At 40.3% G+C, this 21302-nt stretch overlaps 1 protein-coding gene across 1 annotated transcript; it reads left to right on the top strand.

Annotated features, from left to right (window-relative positions):
• The first annotated feature begins 11472 nt into the window (after positions 1–11472).
• il10ra (interleukin 10 receptor, alpha) lies at positions 11473–17892 on the top strand. The gene is made up of 7 exons (XM_026282697.1): positions 11473–11826; positions 12345–12459; positions 12610–12785; positions 12930–13075; positions 14277–14427; positions 15699–15811; positions 16629–17892. The coding sequence occupies exons 1-7, from the start codon at positions 11763–11765 to the stop codon at positions 17505–17507; spliced, it is 1644 nt and encodes a 547-aa protein (XP_026138482.1). The 5' UTR covers positions 11473–11762; the 3' UTR covers positions 17508–17892.
• The last annotated feature ends 3410 nt before the right edge of the window (positions 17893–21302 follow it).

Below are 21302 nucleotides of genomic sequence, written 5' to 3'. Positions count from 1 at the left end.
TCAACATTATGTCACAAATAAACAATAAACTGGCTGCACCTGGAATATTTTCCTATCCCCAAGCACTGACAGCTGAGGCAATGACGTACACATGTCTTTCTTATGTAGCAATGATCCGTGATCAAACACGGTGAGCGTAAACAAGCTTGGTACTGCTTCGCTGACTTATACTGAAAGATCATCTACAAATACTTTGAAAAAAAGGGGTGTAACCTATTTTTAATTAAAGTATTTACAGTTTGTTACTGTCATTATATCTGCTATTTACAGTAACTAGTGTGATGTCACACACACGTAATGCAACACACATTACACCTCATATAATATTATAATTTTTTTATAGTTATATTATATATCAAATAAATGACAATTTCACAGTGTAAAGTACTATTCAGTAATGCATTTAAACAACAAAGAGTATTTGATTATGAGTATTACTGTAATGCAAAATGCACTTCAAAAGGCTTAGATTATACATTCATCAGCAGGCAAAGACTAAGGTAAACATATGGGATATATATATAGACTCATGATGTAATCCAGGTTAGAACATGACACTTTCATAAGACTGATGGCAAATAAATAAATGAATAAAAAACACTTGAAACATTCTGAATATCTTTCAAGATAAATAAATGAACACGTTTTAGGGGAAGCTTTGTTTTCATTTATGGCATTAGAAAATAGGCTCAGGTCCTTCATTTATCATTGGAGAAATGGGAGTCATCTCCTTTAACAATGAAAGGCAGTTAAACAAATGAGTGCAAGAAATGAGTGTCATTGTTAATAAATGCTTTTATTTATGGCTTTTATAATTATATAATTAAAGTCAAGTACATTAGCAATCTTATTGACTGGGTATGATCTCAGCTGGGAGGCGGTTTTGTTTTCTTTAAGTGTACTTTCACTTTACACTGCCTCCTGTTGGCCAAATGAAGAATGGGTGCTTTGGGATTTTAGATTCCTGTATAACTACCTTCCTGCAAAGTTCAGCTCTACCCTATCGAATATAATCCATGGTTTTACTACAAAAAAAATAAAAAAATATTGTCACGGGGTGAAGAACCACTCGACAAGAGGTACGTGAAATCAAAAGCCCCGGAGGGTGGGTTTATTGAAAAGTGAAGGGTGCCTGGTGAAGTGTCCTGATCTGCTTTCCGCTGGTTGGTGCTCCCCGTGTGCTCTCCGTGCTCCTCTGTGCCAATCAAGGGGAAAGTGGGTGTCCAGACTGGTTAGTCCAGCTTTGCGTTCTGTTTGAGAACCTCTTCTCAGTGCAACATGTGCTGCTTTTCAATGTGCTGGCTGATGGGGAGCAGCTGTGACCGATCAGCCGGTGACGAGGACGTGCAGGTGTTTTGGTTTGGTTTCCAGGGCAACGCTGATTCCTCTGGGAGTGCTCGTCACATCCCCCCCCCCTAAGCGTCGTTCTGGTCCTGCGAAGACATGTAGAAAGTAGGGGTGAGATTAGGGGAGGGTGGGGAATGACCCCTGACAGACCTGCATAAGCTGTCCAGATCCGGGAGAGGCCATCGGCGTTCGCGTTGGCGGCCCCAGCTCGATGGCGGACTTCGAAGTGGAAGTCCTGGAGCGCTAGGAACCAGCGAGTCACCCTGGCGTTGGTGTCCTTGGCGCGGGCCATCCACTGTAGGGGCGCGTGGTCGGTTACCAGGGTGAACTTGCGGCCCAGGAGGTAGTACCGGAGCTCCAGGACTGCCCACCTGATGGCCAGGGCTTCCTTCTCCACAGCGGCGTATTTCCTCTCGGCGGGGGACAGCTTCCTGCTGATGTAGATGATCGGATGCTCCTCACCTTCCTGAATTTGGGAGAGGACCGCTCCTAGTCCTGTGTCGGAAGCATCCGTCTGCAGCAGGAAGGGGCAGCTAAAGTCCGGGGCGCGGAGTACCGGCGAGGACGTGAGTGCTGCTTTCACCTGGGAGAAGGCTTCTTCCGCCGACGGGGTCCAGCATACTTTCTCCGGCTGCCCCTTCCTGGTCAGGTCTGTCAGGGGGGCGGCTAAAGAGGAGAAGTTGGGGATAAAACAACGATAATAACCCGCCAACCCCAAGAAGGCTCGTACCTGGGTCTTTGTCTCCGGTCTTGGTGCGGCGTGGATGGCCTCAACTTTCTTGTCTTGCGGCCGGATGAGTCCTCGGCCGACTTGATAGCCCAGGTACTTGGCCTCAGAGAGGGCTAGGTGGCATTTTCGGGGGTTGGCGGTAAGTCCAGCCCGCCGGAGCTCCGAGAGCACCCTCCGCAGACGATCCAGATGTTCGTCCCACGCCTCGGAGTGGACCACGACGTCATCCAGGTAGGCGGCCGCGTAAGCTTGGTGAGGCCGCAGGAGGATGTCCATCATCCGCTGGAACGTCGCGGGGGCCCCATGTAGGCCGAAGGGAAGGGTCCGGTACTGCCAGTGGCCACTGGGGGTGGAGAAGGCGGTTTTCGGCTTGGCGGCCTCGGAGAGCAGTACCTGCCAATAGCCCTTGGTTAGGTCTAGGGTGCTGATATACCGGGCCCTTCCTAGCCGGTCCAGCAGTTCGTCCACCCGAGGCATGGGGTACCCGTCGAATTCGGAGACTTCGTTCAGGCGGCGGAAGTCGTTACAAAAGCGGAGGGTGCCATCCGGCTTTGGGACCATCACAATGGGGCTGGACCACGGACTCCGGGATGGTTCTATTACCCCCAACTTTAGCATCTGTTGGACCTCTTCCTCAATAGCCTGCCGACGAGCCTCCGGGACTCGGTAGGGCCGTTGCCTAACGACGACTCCTGGGGGCGTCCGGATATGGTGTTGAAGCACGTTGGTCTGCCCGGGCTGAGAGGAGAACACATCCTGGAACTGACTGACCAGGTGCTGCAGCTCCGTCTTCTGGGCAGCCGAAAGGTGGGGGTTGATATCCACAACCACGGGCTCGGTGAGGCTTAGGGCAGCTACTTGGTCCCGGGTCCCCACCCATTTCTTTAGGAGGTTGACGTGGTAGAGTTGCTCCGCCTGCCGTCGTCCCGGCTGTCTCAGGCGGTAAGTGACCGGTCCAACCCTCTCGACGACCGAGTAGGGCCCCTTCCAGGAGGTCAGAAATTTGCAGGCGGAGCTGGGGACCAGGACCATGACGCGGTCTCCCGGTTGGAACTCCCGTGGCTGGGCTGTCCGGTCATAATGACGTTGCTGCGCTTGTTGGGCCCTGGTGAGGTGTTCCCGGACTAACGGCATCACTCGGTCGATCCGTTCCCTCATTTGCCGGACATGTTCGATGACGGTACGATGCGGGGCCGGCTGCTGCTCCCACGCTTCCCGGGCCACGTCCAAGAGGCCCCGGGGTTGACGGCCAAACAGGAGCTCGAAGGGGGTGAAGCCAGTTGAGGCCTGGGGAACTTCGCGGATCCCGAAGAGCACGTAGGGGATCATGAGGTCCCAATCCCGCTTGTCCTCCGCCGCCACACGTCTGAGCATTTGCTTGAGGGTCTGGTTAAATCTCTCTACGAGGCCATCAGTCTGGGGGTGATAAACAGTGGTCCTCAACTGCTTCACCCGCAGCAGCCGGCAGAGGTCAGCCATTAGCCGGGACATAAAGGGGGTTCCCTGGTCAGTCAGGATCTCTGAGGGGAGGCCGACTCGGCTGGCCAGCAGAAACAGCTCCTGGGCGATGGACTTTGCGGTGGCCTTCCGCAGGGGGACTGCTTCTGGGTACCGGGTGGCATAGTCGACGATGACCAGGATGTGCTCATGCCCTCGGGCAGACTTCGGCAACGGCCCCACTATGTCCATTCCAATCCGCTCGAAGGGCACCTCGATGATAGGCAGCGGGATGAGCAGGCTGGGGGGAGGAGTCCGGGGCGACGTGGCCTGACAGGTCGGGCAGGCCTGGCAGAACCGCTTTACCTCGGCGTCCAGGCCCGGCCAATGGAAACGGTCGCGGATGCGTTGGGCAGTATTGGCTGCCGCGAGGTGTCCTGCCATGGGGTGGGAATGGGCCAGCTCCAGAATGGTCTCGGTCTTGGCACGAGGCACAACTAGTAACTTTTTCTCCTCCCCCCTACGCTGGGCGACACAATACAGCAGGCCATTCTCTACGACAAAATGTGGGAGAGGGTGGGGCCGGGGAAGGACGTCCTCTCCATCCACGACTCGCACCTGGCTCCAACAGTGCTTGAGTCGGTCGTCCTCCCGCTGTTCCTTGGCGAAAGAGCCCCCTCCAGCGGCCTGTTGGTAGACATCATAAAACAGATTAGTAGATTGGGAGGGGGCCTCACCTTCTCTCCCACTGTCGGAGACGAGCAGGGCCGGTCGGCGGCGGGGTCCAGGCGGCCGCCTCGGTCTTCGACGGTTCCCCTTGGGGCTGGCAGGCTGGGTAGCGGCGGACAGCAGCTTCTCGAAGCCGGGCCAATCCCTTCCAAGCAGTACGGCCACCGGCAGGTCCTTCACCAGGCCTACCTCCACTGGCCAGGTGCCTTGGGGGGACGAAATGACCATTTCACGGGCCGGTACTTGACGAGTGTCTCCGTGCACACAGGTAATCGGTAGGAATCGGCACTATATTGTCAACGAGCACCATCCTTCGGATGAGACGTTAAACCAAGGTCCTGACTCTCTGTGGTCAGGTGTGACCTCGGCATCCTGGCTAAATTCGCCCATTGGCCTCTGACCATTATGGCCTCCTCCATTCTGCACACTGGTGGTTGATGAGGAGATACCCCCTGACAATGTAAATGACAATGCGCTTTGAGTGCCTAGAAATGTGCTATATAAATGTAAGGAATTATTATTATTATTATTAATGCAACTATCTTATCAACCAATCACACAGCAGTTGCTTCAATGCATTTAGGGTTGTGGTCCTGGTCAAGACAATCTCCTGAACTCCAAACTGAATCTCAGAATGGGAAAGAAAGGTGATTTAAGCAATTCTGAGTGTGGCATGGTTGTTGGTGCCAGACGGGCCAGTCTGAGTACTTCACAATCTGCTCAGTTACTGGGATTTTCACGCACAACCATTTCTAGGGTTTACAAAGAATGGTGTGAAAAGGGAAAAACATCCAGTATGTGGCAGTCCTGTGGGCGCAAATGCCTTGTTGATGCTAGAGGTCAGAGGAGAATTGGCCCACTGATTCAAGCTGATAGAAGAACAACTTTGACTGAAATAACCACTCGTTACAACCGAGGTATGCAGCAAAGCATTTGTGAAGCCACAACATGCACAACCTTGAGGTGGATGGGCTACAACAGCAGAAGACCCCACCGGGTACCACTCATCTCCACTACAAATAGGAAAAAGAGAATACAATTTGCACAAGCTCACCAAAATGGACAGTTGAAGACTGGAAAAATGTTGCCTGAGTCTCTGATGATTTCTGTTGAGACATTCAGATGGTAGAGTCAGAATTTGGCGTAAACAGAATGAGAACATGGATCCATCATGCCTTGTTACCACTGTGCAGGCTGGTGGTGGTGGTGTAATGGTGTGGGGGATGTTTAGCACACTTTAAGCCTCTTAGTGCCAATTGGGCATCGTTTAAATGCCACGACCAACCTGAGCATTGTTTCTGACCATGTCCATCCCTTTATGACCACCATGTACCCATCCTCTGATGGCTACTTCCAGCAGGATAATGCACCATGCCACAAAGCTCGAATCCTTTAAAATTGGTTTATTGAACATGACAATGAGTTCACTGTACTAAAATGGCCCCCACAGTCACCAGAGCTCAACCCAACAGAGCACCTTTGGGATGTGGTGGAACAGGAGCTTCGTGCCCTGGATATGCATCCCACAAATCAACTGCAAGATGCTATCCTATCAATATTGGCCAACATTTCTAAATAATGCTTTCAGCATCTTGTTGTATCAATGCCTCGTCTCTACGGCAGTTCTGAAGGTGAAAGGGGGTCAAACACAGTATTGATATGGTGTTTCTTATAATCCTATAGGTGAGTGTATCTCGAAAGTTAAATGTCTGAGCTGGAAATTATGTCACATCCACATGAACCTTGTTCCAGTCAATTAAAAACAAATAAAAAGAAGTATTTTGCAAAGATAATGCCATAGTATCATGTCCAAAAAATACAGGTTGAAGAGTAGGCCTACTGTGTGCACCACTGAGGCACAGACAAACAGAAGTGCTACTAAACAATGTATTACTGCTGTTTCTCTTCTGTTGATGCACTGAGCAGCCATATTGGATTCTGAAGTTGATGTTGTTGTGATTCCGATTCAGAACTACGACTTCTGAGACCATTCTGTTTCGTGTGTTCGATTATGGTTGGAGCTGAACTTTGCAGGTCGGTAGATCTCCAGGAATAGGATTGGGCAAAATTATGATTGTATTTATTTTGGATTAAATAGGCAACTTTCAAATTGTCTAAATTCTTTCAAAAACAGGCCATTTGGCTAAATTCAGCTCAAGTCTAAGTTGGTATGAAACACTTATTTCCACGAAAGAAGAAATTAATACATTTTGTACACGTTTTATTAGAGCAGGAAGATGCCAGAAGGACAAGAAGGCAATTATATCAAGAAGCAAAATTTCAACACATAATTGTTGTTGTTGTTATCGGTTGTTATCGGTTGTGTTGGCCTTCATTCCGCCCTTGAACAAGTCTCTTCTTCACATATTAGCAGAAACGAGAAAAACGAACCAGTGTTTTGATGAAATAAGCAGTTAATTTAGAAAATCATGTTATAATGACAGCAAGTGACACACCAAAATGAAGTATGTCAGGAGAAAACACATGGGAAAGTGCTGAAGCTGTCAAAACGAAGCATTTTGAGGAAAGACAAAAGGGAAGTTACACCCACTCCTGGCAGAAAGTTCCCTCTAATTTACCAGACTCATTCAGCCGTCATCCATACAGCTCGTCCGGCCCAGTTGAGATCCATATCTGTGAACTTTTTCGGTAGCTCACACATTCATGACAGTACTACAGTATTGTGGTAGGTTTAGCACTGTTAGACATTATTTTTAGATAATCTTTCCCCCAAAATGAAAATGACAATGAAAAATGTAAAACAACGATAGCTTATTGTTGCTTTACAAGTAATAGAAATGGTAACTTCTATCAAAGTAGGTGTTTTTTTGGTTAGAATAAGCTGCATAACTGACCACATTTTATCTTATTAGTAAAAGGTCTGTCTACATGAGACTGCTTCTGTGAGTTTGGTCACTGGTGAGAGTAGTATGTCTTACCAGAAGAGGGCAATGTTTGACCTTTTTTTAGGTTGTCCTGGCTCTATTGGGTGCCGTTCTTTGCTTTGGCCAAGTGGCTTCCAAACAGTGGTGACCTTGATAGTTTCTGGGGAAGTGCTGGTGTTTCCAAAGATGGAATTGAGGCATTCAAAATGAGACCGATAATGACAATAACAAGTAGTTTTACACATTATTAATAAAGTCATCTGAGTGGTGTACAGACTGCACTCAGTCTTATCTATAGACTTCAACCAGTTTAGATGCCATGTTATATTTAACGTGGTTGAAAACAAGGCTTTGAGGGATACACTTACAGTGGGCAGCCCTAGAAAATAGTTTGGTTCTTGAATTAATCTGCATTTTGATAGAATCCATTGAGCAAATGATTCAGTTAGCCTCAGTTAGCCATGTCTCTTGACTCCGAAATCATTTAGTGCTATGCCCACTTTGTTGTGCATATTCAGAGCTTAGTGAGGCAAACATTCCTTCAGTAAGGGATAGATGGTATTGGTTCTCCATAGAGTCAACACCAAGTGTCAAAGTTCCACTTCTGGATGTCTTAGGTCGTGTATGCTACCAGGTTCCCTGAGAAAGGGAACACCTGTGTCTCATTGCCATACTTTCTGTACATCTCAGAACAACACATTCTCACTCCCAACTCGTCACATTGATGCTTGGTCAGGGCCCTTTGGTGTAATTTGTTGATGCACAGGGTACCACTATAACGGAATTTTTCAATGTGTAGGGTCTTCCGTTACTTTCAATAAGAAAACTTTGGCAACAATATGCCGACGCGAAAGGCATTGGGAATTTTGTCGTCATGATTAAATTTTAATTAGGTAATTATAATTACATTATTGCATTTTTCAATGTTAACCGTTACAACAATTTTATTTACATTTCATATTTTATGCTTATAAAGAATGAGCATGTAAACCAAACCCTGCAACTACAATGTTCAAGGCCTAGAAATGTAGTAAGGACATCGTTAAAATAGTCCATTTGACATCAGGGGTTCAACCTTAATGTCACAAAGCTCTGAAAATATTTTTGTGTGGAAAGCAAACAAAAATAATGACTTTCTTCAACAGTTTCTTCTCTTCCGTCTCAGACTTCGACGTACATTCACCACAGTACCACGAAAGAGAAGAATTGTTGAATAAACTCGCTATTTTTGTTTTCTGTGTGCACAAAAAGTAGCAGCGAATAAGAATGAGACTGTGTTGTGCTTGACAATTTTGACCATTTTTCTTTTTCTATTCCTTGTTTTTTTTTTTTGTTTTTTTTTTTGAAAAGCAGCAGTGGAACCATGGAAACACCATGAAACTAGGCCGAAAACACCAGCACATTTGACCAAATACACAAATGAAACCCAGTAATAAGCAAAATGTAAATACACTTCCTTATTCAACAAGGGCTGGGCTACAAAAACAAAACATTATGAAATAGAAATCCCGAAAATAATGTATTTCTTTTTTTAACTTAAAAAAGTACAGTTTAAAAGTTAAATGTGTATTAGTCTTGGTAAGCATTTGAAAAAGACTGTAAAATATTAGTTTCACATGTTTGGTTAAATGTATTAGGGCCAGAGAACTGAGTTGTGAGGACCCTCTTGGAATAGTTCCATTTCTTATTTAATTTCATTAGATTTTTATTTTATTTTATTTTTTTAAGTATTTGTAACCTTGGACCACAAAACAATTCTTAAGTCGCTGGGGTATATTTTTATAAATAGCCATTAATTTTTTTTTTTATATATATAATAAAAAAGAAATGATAGACAGATTTTTCTTTTATGCCAAAAATCATTAGGATATTAAGTAAAGATCATGTTCCATGAAGATATTTTGTAAATTTCCTACTGGTAATATATCTAAACTATTTTTATTTTTGGTTAGTAATATGCATTGCTAAGAATTCATTTTGGACAACTTCAAAGGCAATTTTCTCAGTATTTAGATTTTTTTGCACCCTCAGAAAAAAAAGAAAAGAAAAAAAAGACACTTAAGACTGGTTTTGTGGTCCGGGGTCACATTTGAAAGAATAGCTCCTTAGCATGCTGAATTGGAAACTGTGTTATCATACCATTTTATTATTTTATTTTTTTTTTGTGTGTGGTTTTCACCCTGCTAGATTGGATTATTTGTTCAGTGCTGTGTATTTTCTGTTGTGTGACTATGAGAACAGGGGTCAGAGATCTTCCAAAAAACCATGGCAACAATCTGCACTTCGTGTCAAATAATTTTAATCTGGGTCCATCAATGTTCTAGTTACATAGTTAAACTTCAACTTTATTCACCCTCTCATAGAGGCCACGTGATGATCTCAATGTGATCTGTACTCTCGAGGGAGATCTGAGCAGTATGTGCATTTTTAGTCTAAATATAGACATATGCCCTAGATATTGACGCTCCTCAGTATGTGATTCATCCTGAGTTTGACCTATTTACATACATACATAAACAAACACCCCCCCTCCCAAAAAAAAACAAACAAACAAAAAAAAAAAAACACTATTATTTATGCATTTTTCATTTTCAAATCATTCAGATGACTTTATTTTGAAAAACGGTAGCTGAGCATGCATGAGGCGACTATTGCTATTAATAGTTTCACTTGTTGAGATGACTCTGCTTAATAAAATGCACACTGGCTATTGTAAGATCACAATTAGATGAGCAAATAATTTAGAAACAGGGCTGGCATATGTCTAGCTGCTAAAGAGCTTTTCTGCAAAAGCAGACTTGTTGAGTGAGTTTTGTGTCATGTTTCATGTGATTCAGACTTAGATCAGGCGTGTAAGTCTGTTTGTAAGAAGACTGATCTTAGACCAGCCTTTGCTTTTCAAATAGTGAAGAATATAACTTCATACTGTGGAAGGAAACTGATTCTAGACGATGAGTTTCACTGTAAATGTGTCTCCAGGCCTCGGTGAGGGTGTGAGCTGGATGTATTAACACACTGGTTTTCAGTTCTTCATCTAATGGCAAAGTGAAACATTCAGACCGAGTGAGTCAAATTTGCAGCTTTCTTATGCAAAAGGTCATTCTCTGCTGAAAAAATAATAATTAAGACACAATTTATAACAGAGTAAATTAATGTAGGTTAATAAAACAATATTTTTATTTGCTTTTTAATATATTTTTATTAAATTATGCTCAGAATTAAAACATTGATGCAAAACTATTTGTTAAAATTTTAGTATTTTAATATTTATACTTAAATTTAAAGCAATTATATAAAAGCATCTATGAAAGCGAATGCAGCAATATTTTCTGTTTTATTTTAAGATGTTTTTTTTTTATACGTGTTGTATTACAATGTATTTTAACTGAAAACATTTAACAATGTATAATACAACATATATAAAAACATAAAAAAATATAAGTTGCATTAAGTAACACTAAGGATAACGTGCACACACACACACAAGTTTAATACTTTATGTTTTGGTTTAAAACAATTACATAAAAGTATAAACATGGAAGTTAATACAACAATATGTTTAATTTACTTTTTAATATAGGTATTGAGATTTTATACTTAAAAAAGAAACATAATTATAAAAAAAGTATTAATAATTGGTCAATGCGACAAAACCTGCAAATGGACAGAAAATCATAATATACACAACAGATCAGTCTCTTCTTCTCAGAAATTGGTTACAGATTCCAGCCACACCCCGCCAAATGTCAAAGTTGGTTTTCTGTACTCAGAAAAACAAAAGAAAAAAAAAAAATCTGCTAACAATAGATATGTGGAAGATAGTCAGTCGGATGAGCAAAAATGCATTAAAATGATGTGCAATCACTCTGCATGTATTACCACTAACACTTCAGGCGAATATATGCGTGCACACGTGCATGTGGTCACACGCTGAAATGAAAACATATTTGTAGTTTAGCACAGAGAAACACCTGTTTTTATAGATTAGGAAAAAGTGAATATCACAAACAGTAAGAACTTAATGAACTATATATATATATATATATATATATATATAAAAGAAAACAAGCAAAAAAAAAAAAAAAACTGTAAATACCAAGAACAAACATGATAACTCTGGTACTCTCCCTAATTTATGAGTACACTGGTATTTCCCTTTACAATAGGAATAGTATATATAGATTTACATATACACTGTAGATTTACAATATTTTTCATTTTCACATGTTCACGTACACAGCTACAGTTTTGGCTTGATGGTATGTTTATAACCGAGAGAGAGAGAGAGAGAGAGAGAGAGAGAGAGAGACATAGCTTTCTCAGAGTCGGGGAAATACTGTATCTGCCATCACGGAAGACCGAACAGAGAAAAACAGAGAGAGGGGAAGTTCACAGTGCAAATACATAGAGAGCCAGTCAACCACTCAACCTCACATTCAGATGAGAGATAGAGAGAGAGAGAGACGTGCGGACGGAACTGAGCAGCAAATGAACATCGCACTGGCTCTGTTAGCACAGTTATTTAGTTATCAGGACCAGTTCAATTCAAATACAGAGAGTTTTTATGTGTGTATGTTCGGAACTGGACTGGAATCGGGATTTAATATTGGATATGATGCTCAACTGACATAAACATGGATTGGACTTCATGGATTTCTTTTTTGGTTGTGTTAATAAACACTCCAGCTTACATAAGAGGTAAGATTTATTTATTTATTTATCATGCTTCTTCTTAATTTTGCTCTCTCTCTCTCTCTCTCTCTCTTTCTCTCTCTCCCTCTCCCTAGACAATAACAATATATTTTACTGGATAATATTATAAATTATTTATTTATTTAAATTGCATATTTATAAAAATATAGTATACACAATACTGAACCCATAAAAAAAAAAAAAAAAAAAAGAAGTCAATGCATAGTGTAAGGGGGCGCTTGACTTGAAGTCCCCAGTTTCAGTCACCGTGATGATGAGAGTGATGTAAATTCCTCGCCAAATTTGGACTCCCCAGTGTTTTCATGCCACCTACACATGAAAATTACAGCTGATCAGGATTTATTCACAGTACTGTAAATACCTCGAATGTGAGACTTCAGCTTTGACTGGAACGAGCGCAAATAAACCACTTCTCTATTGGGAAGAGAGGATAATTGGGTCAAAGTATGGGAGATATGGGAGAAGTCTGTAGATGATTCTGATCGTTTTCCTCTTCTTTACAGGTGAGCCACTGGAATTAAATGTGACTATAGACATATGGGAGGGAAATGTAACTGTGCTCTGGGATCCCCCTAAAGGTGCCCCTGTGAATGCCCTATATCAAGTAAAGACAGCACTGTAAGCAGAAATTTTGCATTACTCTCCACCAAACAGTATAAAACAATGTATATGTTCTCATTTGCCAAAAATATTTTTTTTTGCTTTTTAGTTATTGTAAATGAAATGTACAATACGCCAAAGCTAATCTACTTTTATTTCATTTGATAGATACTCGCGTCGTAATGCTGAATGGGACGTTGTGCCAGAGTGTAACATGACTACAGAAAATAGATGTGATCTTGGGAACTTTATATACAAACCGGAAACGAAAATAAAGATTGGACTGTTTAAAGGAAATTGCAACGTTTCATGGTCATCAGCAAAACGAATTCGTTTAATTAATAGTAAGTATTTGTAAGACAACAATTTACCTAAAAAAAAGAGTAATAAATACAGCTAATACTACTTTCTTTTAAGTATAAAGAACATCTGTTTAACTGTCTACAGGTTGTCCAATTGTTAATGGTGGTCTTCCTTCCATGTTTTAGGCAAACTGTTGGCTCCAGAGTTTGACTTGTCTTTCTCTCCTAATACGGTGAAGGTTAAGATTTACAGAAAGCCGTTTCTCAATGATATTTTTAAATATGGATCAATGTACTCTGCCATGCTGTACCCAAAAGGAAAGGAGAGTCAGGTTGGTTTTTAGTGTACTATCCTAAAATAGTTTTTTTTACAAATTGTAAGTGAACGTTTCAAGGTTACATAGGTAACCATGGTTCCCTGAAGGGCCAAGATGCTGTGTTGAATGCTTTGGGAATGCCCCCGGAGCTTGGAGCCTCAATTTTTAGGGCCTCAGCCCCTGTTCTTGAAAGGATGTTTGCTCCCTGATTGAGATGCCTGAGATATAAAATGCTCTGAGTCAGAGGAGATTTCCCTGAGCCCACAGGAGAACTTGGTGCATCAGCTTGTAAAGGTGGCACAAACCCAGATGCAAATTATGTAGGAGACCACCAATGTGATGTCTGTGTGGTCAAGCACATGATGGAGGACTGGGCACCGTATACTAAGGTTTGTACCTCTCCATCTCATCTGGTGGGATGATGCTGAGGACAGGGAGAGATAATTCCTGAGCATCTGCTCCACCACTGGCATTGCCCCAAAACCCTTCTCATTCAGCCCCATGATGTTAGAGTAGTTTGTGACTGTAGGGCTGAAGAGTTGGGATGAATATGGTTTCTCCTACAATCTGACACCTCGGTATGGAGATAAATGGATAAACGTAAGGCCCTGATGTGTCGGCTGCAATCTGGCTTTGAAGAGAGTGCTTGACGAAGGACGAACCCATCTCAGATCCCTCCGCAAAAATTCAATTGTGATGCCCACAATAGCAGCTGCCACTGTGCCTTGGCAACAGTGGGGCCAGACCCAACCGGATCACAAACTTGGCTTCATCGAAGACGGCCAGGTGGGAGTGGAGAAAACACAGTCTGAAAAAGAAACCCCATCAAGGGCTGCCCGTCCATGCTCCCCTCCCAAACAGACAACACAGAAATCGTGTAAACTCAAGAGATAGCTTGGGCATGGAGGAAGACACGACTTGAAACACCCTCCACTTGCCACATTAGATTTTATTTTTACACTTAGGCAATGTCTCTGAAGAGCAGAGGCTAACGTGTGCTTGTTGGATGCGCCTTTATGCTTCCTGGTTGCTCACGTCAGCCCGCTCGTGACATCTCGCTTCTCCGTTGGACTGATTTCACACATTCTTCAAAAAGTGGTCTCGACGGTGGTGTTCCCAAAGTGTTCGACGCAGCTCGATGTCCTGTAGGGGAACTTGCTAATTGTATTGTGTGTCATTGCAATCTCTAAACCAGTGTTTTCTTTCTCTGATGTAGGCTTTAAAAAAAAATGATGAGGATGAAGATGGAGAGGTGGAGTTCACATCAATACCGTTATGGAAGGAGTATTGTGTCCATGTGAAAGTGGAGTTGGAATCTGATGACGTGAGCAACACCTCATTACCACGCTGCATACATCAATCAGAAGGTACTGTAGATCACATGGACACTATTTGAAAAAATAATAATCATCAATTTTTACAGAGTTCTCTCAAATAGAAGAAGGTTCTGATGTTGTTTTTATATAATGCAAACAAAACATTAAAGGCTCTATCATACACCCGGCGCAATGCGATGCAAGGCGCAGTGCAAGTGTGTTTGCTAGTTGAATTTTCCCGTCCAGTGCCGCGTCGTTTAATTAGCAAATGCAGTTGCACCCATTTGTGTGCCCATGGGCTTGCTGGTCTAAAAAAAATGTGTGTTCAGGCGCATTGCTATTTTAAAGGGATAGTTCACCCAAAAATCATAATTATGTTATTAATAACTCACCATCATGTCTTTCCATTTATCTTCCGAACACACTTTAAGATATTTTAGATTTAGTCCAAGAACTCTCAGTCCCTCCATTGAAATTGTGTGTATGGTATACTGTCCAGGACAAGAAAGGGAAGAAAAACATCATCAAAGTAGTCAATGTGACATCAGAGGGTCGGTTAGAATTTTTTGAAGCATCGAAAATACATTTTGGTCCAAAAATAGCAAAAATTATGACTTTATTCAGCATTATCTTCTCTTCCGTGTCTGTTGTGAGAGAGAGTTCAAATCAAAGCAGTTTTTCATATCCGGTTCGCGAACGAATCATTCGATGTAACCGGATCTTTTTGAACCAGTTCACCAAATCGAACTGAATCGTTTTAAATGTTTCGCATCTCCAATACGCATCGTTGAATATATTCCACGTGTCATCAGTGGTTTAACCATAATTTTCAGAAGCTACAAAAGTATTTTTTCTGTGCAAAGAAAACAAAAATTACGACTTTATTTAACAGTTTGTCTCCTCTGTTTAAAAAAAAAAAAAAAAAAGTTGTTATTTTTGTTTTTTGTTTGTTTCTTGTTGTTTCGTAAAATTGCGGTTTGAACCACTTATGTTAAATTATTTTAATGATGTCCTTGGTACATTTCTGGACCTTGATTGTGGTAGGATCCTTGCAGTCTATGGTAGGGTCAGAGAGCTCTCAGAATTCATAAAAAAAAAAAAAAAAAAAAATGTTTTCCGAAGATGAAAAGAGTTCTTATAGGTTTGGAATGACATGAGTGTGAGTAATGACAGAATTTTCATTTTTTGGTGAACTATCCACTTAAAAGAAAAAATCAGGGTCATTCAAGAATTTTCATTTTGTGTTTGGGTTTATTATGGCCTGTGTATGTTTCTAAAATTAATTCTTTGTGAAATTTAAATCACTTTCTCTTGTTTGTCAGATGTATCCCTGGTGATCTCCATGTCCTTTGTTGGTGTAATAGGAGTCATGTCTTTCTTCATGTTCGCAATCTGTTTCTTCCTGAGGCGTCCTGGTAAAATGCCCGCTGTTTTGGTGAGTCAACTTGAGGATTTTAAAATAAATGCAGTTTCATCAAAACCAAAAGTTCTAGAGCAAGCCAGTTTCATAGTCTTAAAAAAGGAATAAAGTGTAAGCAAGAAAGCTCAGTACTGACCCATATCATAAGTGTCGCTTCTCCTTTCGAGGAAAAACAGCAGAAAAGGGAAACGATGGGGATTTTTTTAAGTCTTGTGCATATATCACCTCAATGTTTGGTTTAAATGATAACAAAGTTCCACTCACAATGAAACTATGTCTACACTTTCAGTTTGACAAATAAAAAGAAAATAAAATCTTATGCTTACCAAGGCTGCATTTATTTGATCGAAAATACAGTAAAACAGTTATATTGTGAAACATGTTTACAATTTAAAACTTATTTGATTATATATATATATATATATATATATATATATATATATATATATATATATATATATATATATATATATATATATATATATTATTTATAAAATTTATATAATATAATTTATTTCTTATATGGAAAAAGCCAAATTTTAAGTAGCCATCATTGCAGTCTTTGCCATGTGATCCTTGATTTGATGGTCAAGAAAGGTTTTTAATTGTTTTTATTTATTTTTTTCATTAGTAGTTATCAGTGTTATAAACAGTTTAGCCCCTAAATATTTTTATGGAAATAACAATATATACAATTATATTTTATTTTATTACATTTTATTAAGGGATTATTTAATGAATGCATCCCTGCTGAATAATAATAATTGATTTCAAATAATTGACTCTCCAAACATCAAAATAATTTTTATTATCTAATTTTTGTGTTCAACAGAAATCTGCTGTGAATGGATGGAACCCTATGAATGTCGGATTGATCCAAGTGGAAACAGTCACTGACAAGGGATGGCTCCTGACTAGCAACAAAAAGGTGGAAAAAAGTAAAGAATTTGATGAGAACAAGGACCTTTTGGAGGAAGACAAAGAGAGAAGAGAGAGTACAGACAGTGGAGTGAGTGTCGGCCAGCAGAATTCGATTAAGAACGAAGGACTAGACGGACTTACGGAACAGGAAGACAGCGGCTGTGGCAGTCTGACAGGCACAGAGGACAGTCTCAGCAGTGGAAGAAGAAGCCTGGAAGAGCTCCCTTTTCTAGATGGTGAAGTAAACAGCAGCAATGAAAGTGAAAGAAAAGATGACAGTGGCTTGGGAATAGGAGACCAGGATGCTTCCGACAATCTCACGGGAACGGACGTTGACCTCTCTGAGATAGTAGTACTTGGGGATGGATATCGTAGTCAGAGTCCTTCAGCTGATGCTCAAAGCGAGGCCACCATCCCATGTGATATAGACGCCAACATGGCCAGCCCTAGCGGTGGCTATCGGTCTGGTCATGTGACATGCTTGTGTTCTGATGTTGAGACTTGCATGTGGTGCAAAACCAGGAAGCTCCTAACAGACAGTGATTCATTGTCTCATGAGCAAACCAGCTGTACTTTCACAGCCAATAATGACAATGACAGACTGAACTATTTGAAAAAATCTCCTTTAGATTCTGTGAATGTATCGGGATTGGAAGAGTCATCCTTCCAGTCAGAAGAGGACTGTGGCGAGTCGTCGCTTTTTATCACCTGTCCACTAATGCTACAAGAACCTTGTGAACTGGACATTTTGCCTCTTAAATTAGGAGACGTAAAACTGACATTCACGTGAGATGTGAGACATTTTCATAATTGCGAAGCCACTGGACAAAGCATATCTGCTTCTCCTCATGCTGTTTGTCCAGCTGGCATTTATTCCTCATTTAGATGCTGGGCTGTCAGAAGTGGGGCTGCCCCTCTGTGACTTCCTGCATGCATCGGGTCATAATTTTTCCCATATGCTGACTATAGAGGAGACATCCAAGTTTCTACTTGAGTGACCAAGATAGATATACTATCAGAATATGATGATGATGATGCTGAGTCTAATGTCATGTATCTGCCCCACCACTGATACAGTTTTATACAGACTCAATTATGTTACACTCTCTAAAAAACAACAAAAAAAACATGGTTCTTCTGAAAGTTTATTTGTAAACTTCCATGACATTACTGCAAAAAAAAAAAAAAAAAAAACACATTTTAGAACCTTTATATTTAGGAGTGTAGTGTGGAGAACATTTTAAATATCAGAAAGAAAAAAAAAATGTTTTACTATAAAGAACCTTTTACTCAATGTAAAGGTTTTGTAGAAGGTGCTTCATAGAACCATCAATGACAATTAAGTCATTTTTTGCACATGCATTGTACATATTTACATTATATGTATGCACTTACATTTTCTAAATGCTGAATATTGAAAAAAAAGTGTTAATAAAAATATCATTTTTTTTCATTATATACAGTATATATTTATAAATATATATATAAAAATTGTGTTAATCCTATACATAACTCACCAACATGATATATATGGTGGTTGCAAGAGTGTTGCTATGTGGTTGCTTTGGTGTTTGTGCATTTTGCTTAAGCAAGCACCAATAATAATAATAATAATTTTTTTTTTTTTTTCATTCACTTTTATGCATTTGGCAAAAGTTTTTATCCAAAGCGACTTACATTACATTCATGGTACACATTTACACAAATTATTGCTTTACCTGTGTATTTAAACCATGAACTTGTTGTTGTAACACTAAGCTAAACTTGTATTTATTTTTTCTTCTTTTCACTGTTTAGCGTCCTTTCAGGACAAGACACAAATGATTTTCTCCAAAATTCCAAATGTGGTCCAAATGTGCACTTCATATCACCAGCAAAAACATACGCAAATCATAAGGCAAGAATACATGCCTGAAATTCCAATGTAATAATAAATATACAAATATTAATGACACAGGAAAAACCAGCACTTCCTCTAGTGGAAACCCACAAAACCATGTGACTGTTTGCCTATTAAAATGACAGGAAATGCTTGTGATATGTTGTGATGATGTGTGCAAACCACGTCAATTATTTAAAACAGTTTTACTGCAAAAAAAAAAACACCTGGTGGAGAATCCATGACCATTTTCCCCCCTATAAACTCCTGGATATAAACACATCTTCCAAAGCAAGAACTCACAGATCTTGTGCAAACCCATTACTCAGTATTTCCATACAGTCACCGAGCTATGACGAAACAGACTTGAGAGAGCGGATGAGAATGAGAGAACGAAACTCCGCCGCAATCATTGACCTCCATCTTCAGATAGGTAAGGAAACAAAAAGTACTTTGAACCACATCTGATTAAAATAATGTCACAGAAGCTCACAAGGCTCTTTGCATAAAAGAAAAAAAAAACATGGAATGGAAATGCTGATTTAGAGTCAAACAATCATGGCGATTCCACATTGTGGAAGTATCTGAAACCTTTTCAGAGAAGTGTATGTACTGCTTTAGAAATAATTAATGTGCACTTGAAGTAATTATCAGATCTTTTTTTCAAAGAAATAGCTCAATCTGATAAGGACTGCAATATAGCACTAGAGTTGATTTCAGTATTTGCTTTCTCCGAAAAGTTGTGTGTTTGCAGTCATTTGTAGAATGGCAGGCACTTTTGCTTCTCATCTCAATAGCAAATCGATTGCTCAAAGAAACCACACCACTTCAACTGAGACAGAACACAACGACAACATTTATACCCACCTAACACTCTGTCATTATATCGCACACACTCATTTCTGAAACTGTCAGGCTGATGAAAAAGCGAAAATGGTTCAGTTTCTGTTCTACAGACTACCCTACAATGAAACAGGTGGTAAATTATATGTTACTTTATATAGAAAAGTCTAAAATACCCAGAGAAAGTAATACTTTAGATTTTTTAGTGTTCAAGTTTTATATTAAAGGACAATAATGATTGCCTTGCAATGCATCTTTTCTGAGACTGTACATCCACAGAACCCTTAAACTATAATGGAAAAATCAAATGTTATAATAGATTTGAGTTAGAAATTATTTGTAAGGTTTGAAACATGCTGTTTCGCTACGATCAGCCTCTGTTCCATATTTTTGAGATATTCAAATGTCCTTGTAGACACTTGTGGCACTTTTGGACCGAGACCATACCAGTTTTCATGTTAATAAAACAAATGGTTGCGTAGTTATAGGCTTTTTTATGTTTTATGTTTTTTGTTTCGTTTTGTTTTTTGTTTTGTTTTAGTTTTTTTTTTCGCCATGACCTCAGATTGAGATTTTACATACGTGTTCTGATTTTGGTGAAGATATCTCATTCCATTCTTTAACTTGGCTTACACATCACACACTAATATGCTTCTAATATCCAAATCCGTTAAAGTATTTTTAGGCTGCAATAATTAGGTAAACCGGAACCGGGAACTCTTCCCATAACACCTGATGTACTTGCTACATCATTAGAAGAATGGCATCTACGCTAATATTAGTCTGTTTCGCTTAGTTGGGGACAGTTCTTTTACAACAATATTGTTGATTTGATTGCAAATGATTGCACAGACACTATTTGAACCGAACTGAGACGATGACATCACTGAATTCAATGATGAACTGCCGTTAACTGTCATTTTGCGTTACTGACACACTGTTTTCATAATCAATGTTGTTCAGTTGCTTTGACGCAATCTTTTTTGTTTAAAGCACTATATAAATAAAGGTGAATTGACTTGACTTGACTTACAGGAATTTTACTAGAAGTCGACCAGTCCTTTTCAAACGTTTTGATGCTATTTTGCGATGGTGGGGCAGTGAGAACTTTTTATTTGTGTGTTCCCTGGAAATAGAACCCACTGCTGCTAACGCAATACTCTACCACTGAGTCACAGGAACACTCCAACAACACAAGACATTTAAGCCTGCGACTGACGGTTTAGGAGTTGTGAGCAATTTCTTTTTCACTGTAGCGCTCCCATCAGGCTGATTGAGGGAAGCCTTAGTGACATTGTAGGCAGTGTAAGTACTACCATCCCTAAAAGTTTCAAGTCTATACAACTCATGGTTTGGTCTGCACAATCAGTTTTACTTGAAGGTTCCTGATCCTTGGCCATTCTAACAATTACAATAGGGTTTCAGTGCTACACACTTGAACCCCTAATAATGAGTATTGACAAATAAATCACATTTTAATGGTAAAAGTGTAAGGATATCAATAGTATTGAATTCTTTCTCAATTATTGCCTCGTGATTCTCTCATACACTTTTTATTCAACTCTCAGGATTTTCAAAACATCTTTAAAAAAACTACTGAAACTGAATATGATCATAAGTAATTTTATTTAAATCCTTATTTGTGCATTAGTTTGCGCTGTATAGAGTTTTATTGTTACTGTACCAATCAACGTAATGCATTCAGTTGAAGTTCTGGAGAGCAGCTGAAACATACCAAAGACAAAACACAGGAAGTGCTTTAGAATGTACTTCCTGTCTTTGATGTCACAGCTCAAAACATCTGTGATAATTAAATAAGAATAACAAATTTAATTGTAATTTAAAGTAGTTTTGGATGGGAAG

The sequence above is a fragment of the Carassius auratus genome, chromosome 15, assembly GCF_003368295.1.
Source record: "Carassius auratus strain Wakin chromosome 15, ASM336829v1, whole genome shotgun sequence".
NCBI classification, from domain to species: Eukaryota; Metazoa; Chordata; class Actinopteri; order Cypriniformes; family Cyprinidae; genus Carassius; species Carassius auratus.
This window is presented reverse-complemented; position numbering and strand designations above follow the sequence as displayed.

Excerpts from the sequence above, each read along its gene's own strand:
- il10ra (XM_026282697.1), top strand. The coding sequence starts at position 11,763 with ATGGATTGGACTTCATGGATTTCTTTTTTGGTTGTGTTAATAAACACT. Across the intron at positions 12,786-12,929 it reads ACGAATTCGTTTAATTAATA|GCAAACTGTTGGCTCCAGAG; the intron begins GTAAGTATTTGT and ends TCCATGTTTTAG. Across the intron at positions 13,076-14,276 it reads CAAAAGGAAAGGAGAGTCAG|GCTTTAAAAAAAAATGATGA; the intron begins GTTGGTTTTTAG and ends TCTCTGATGTAG.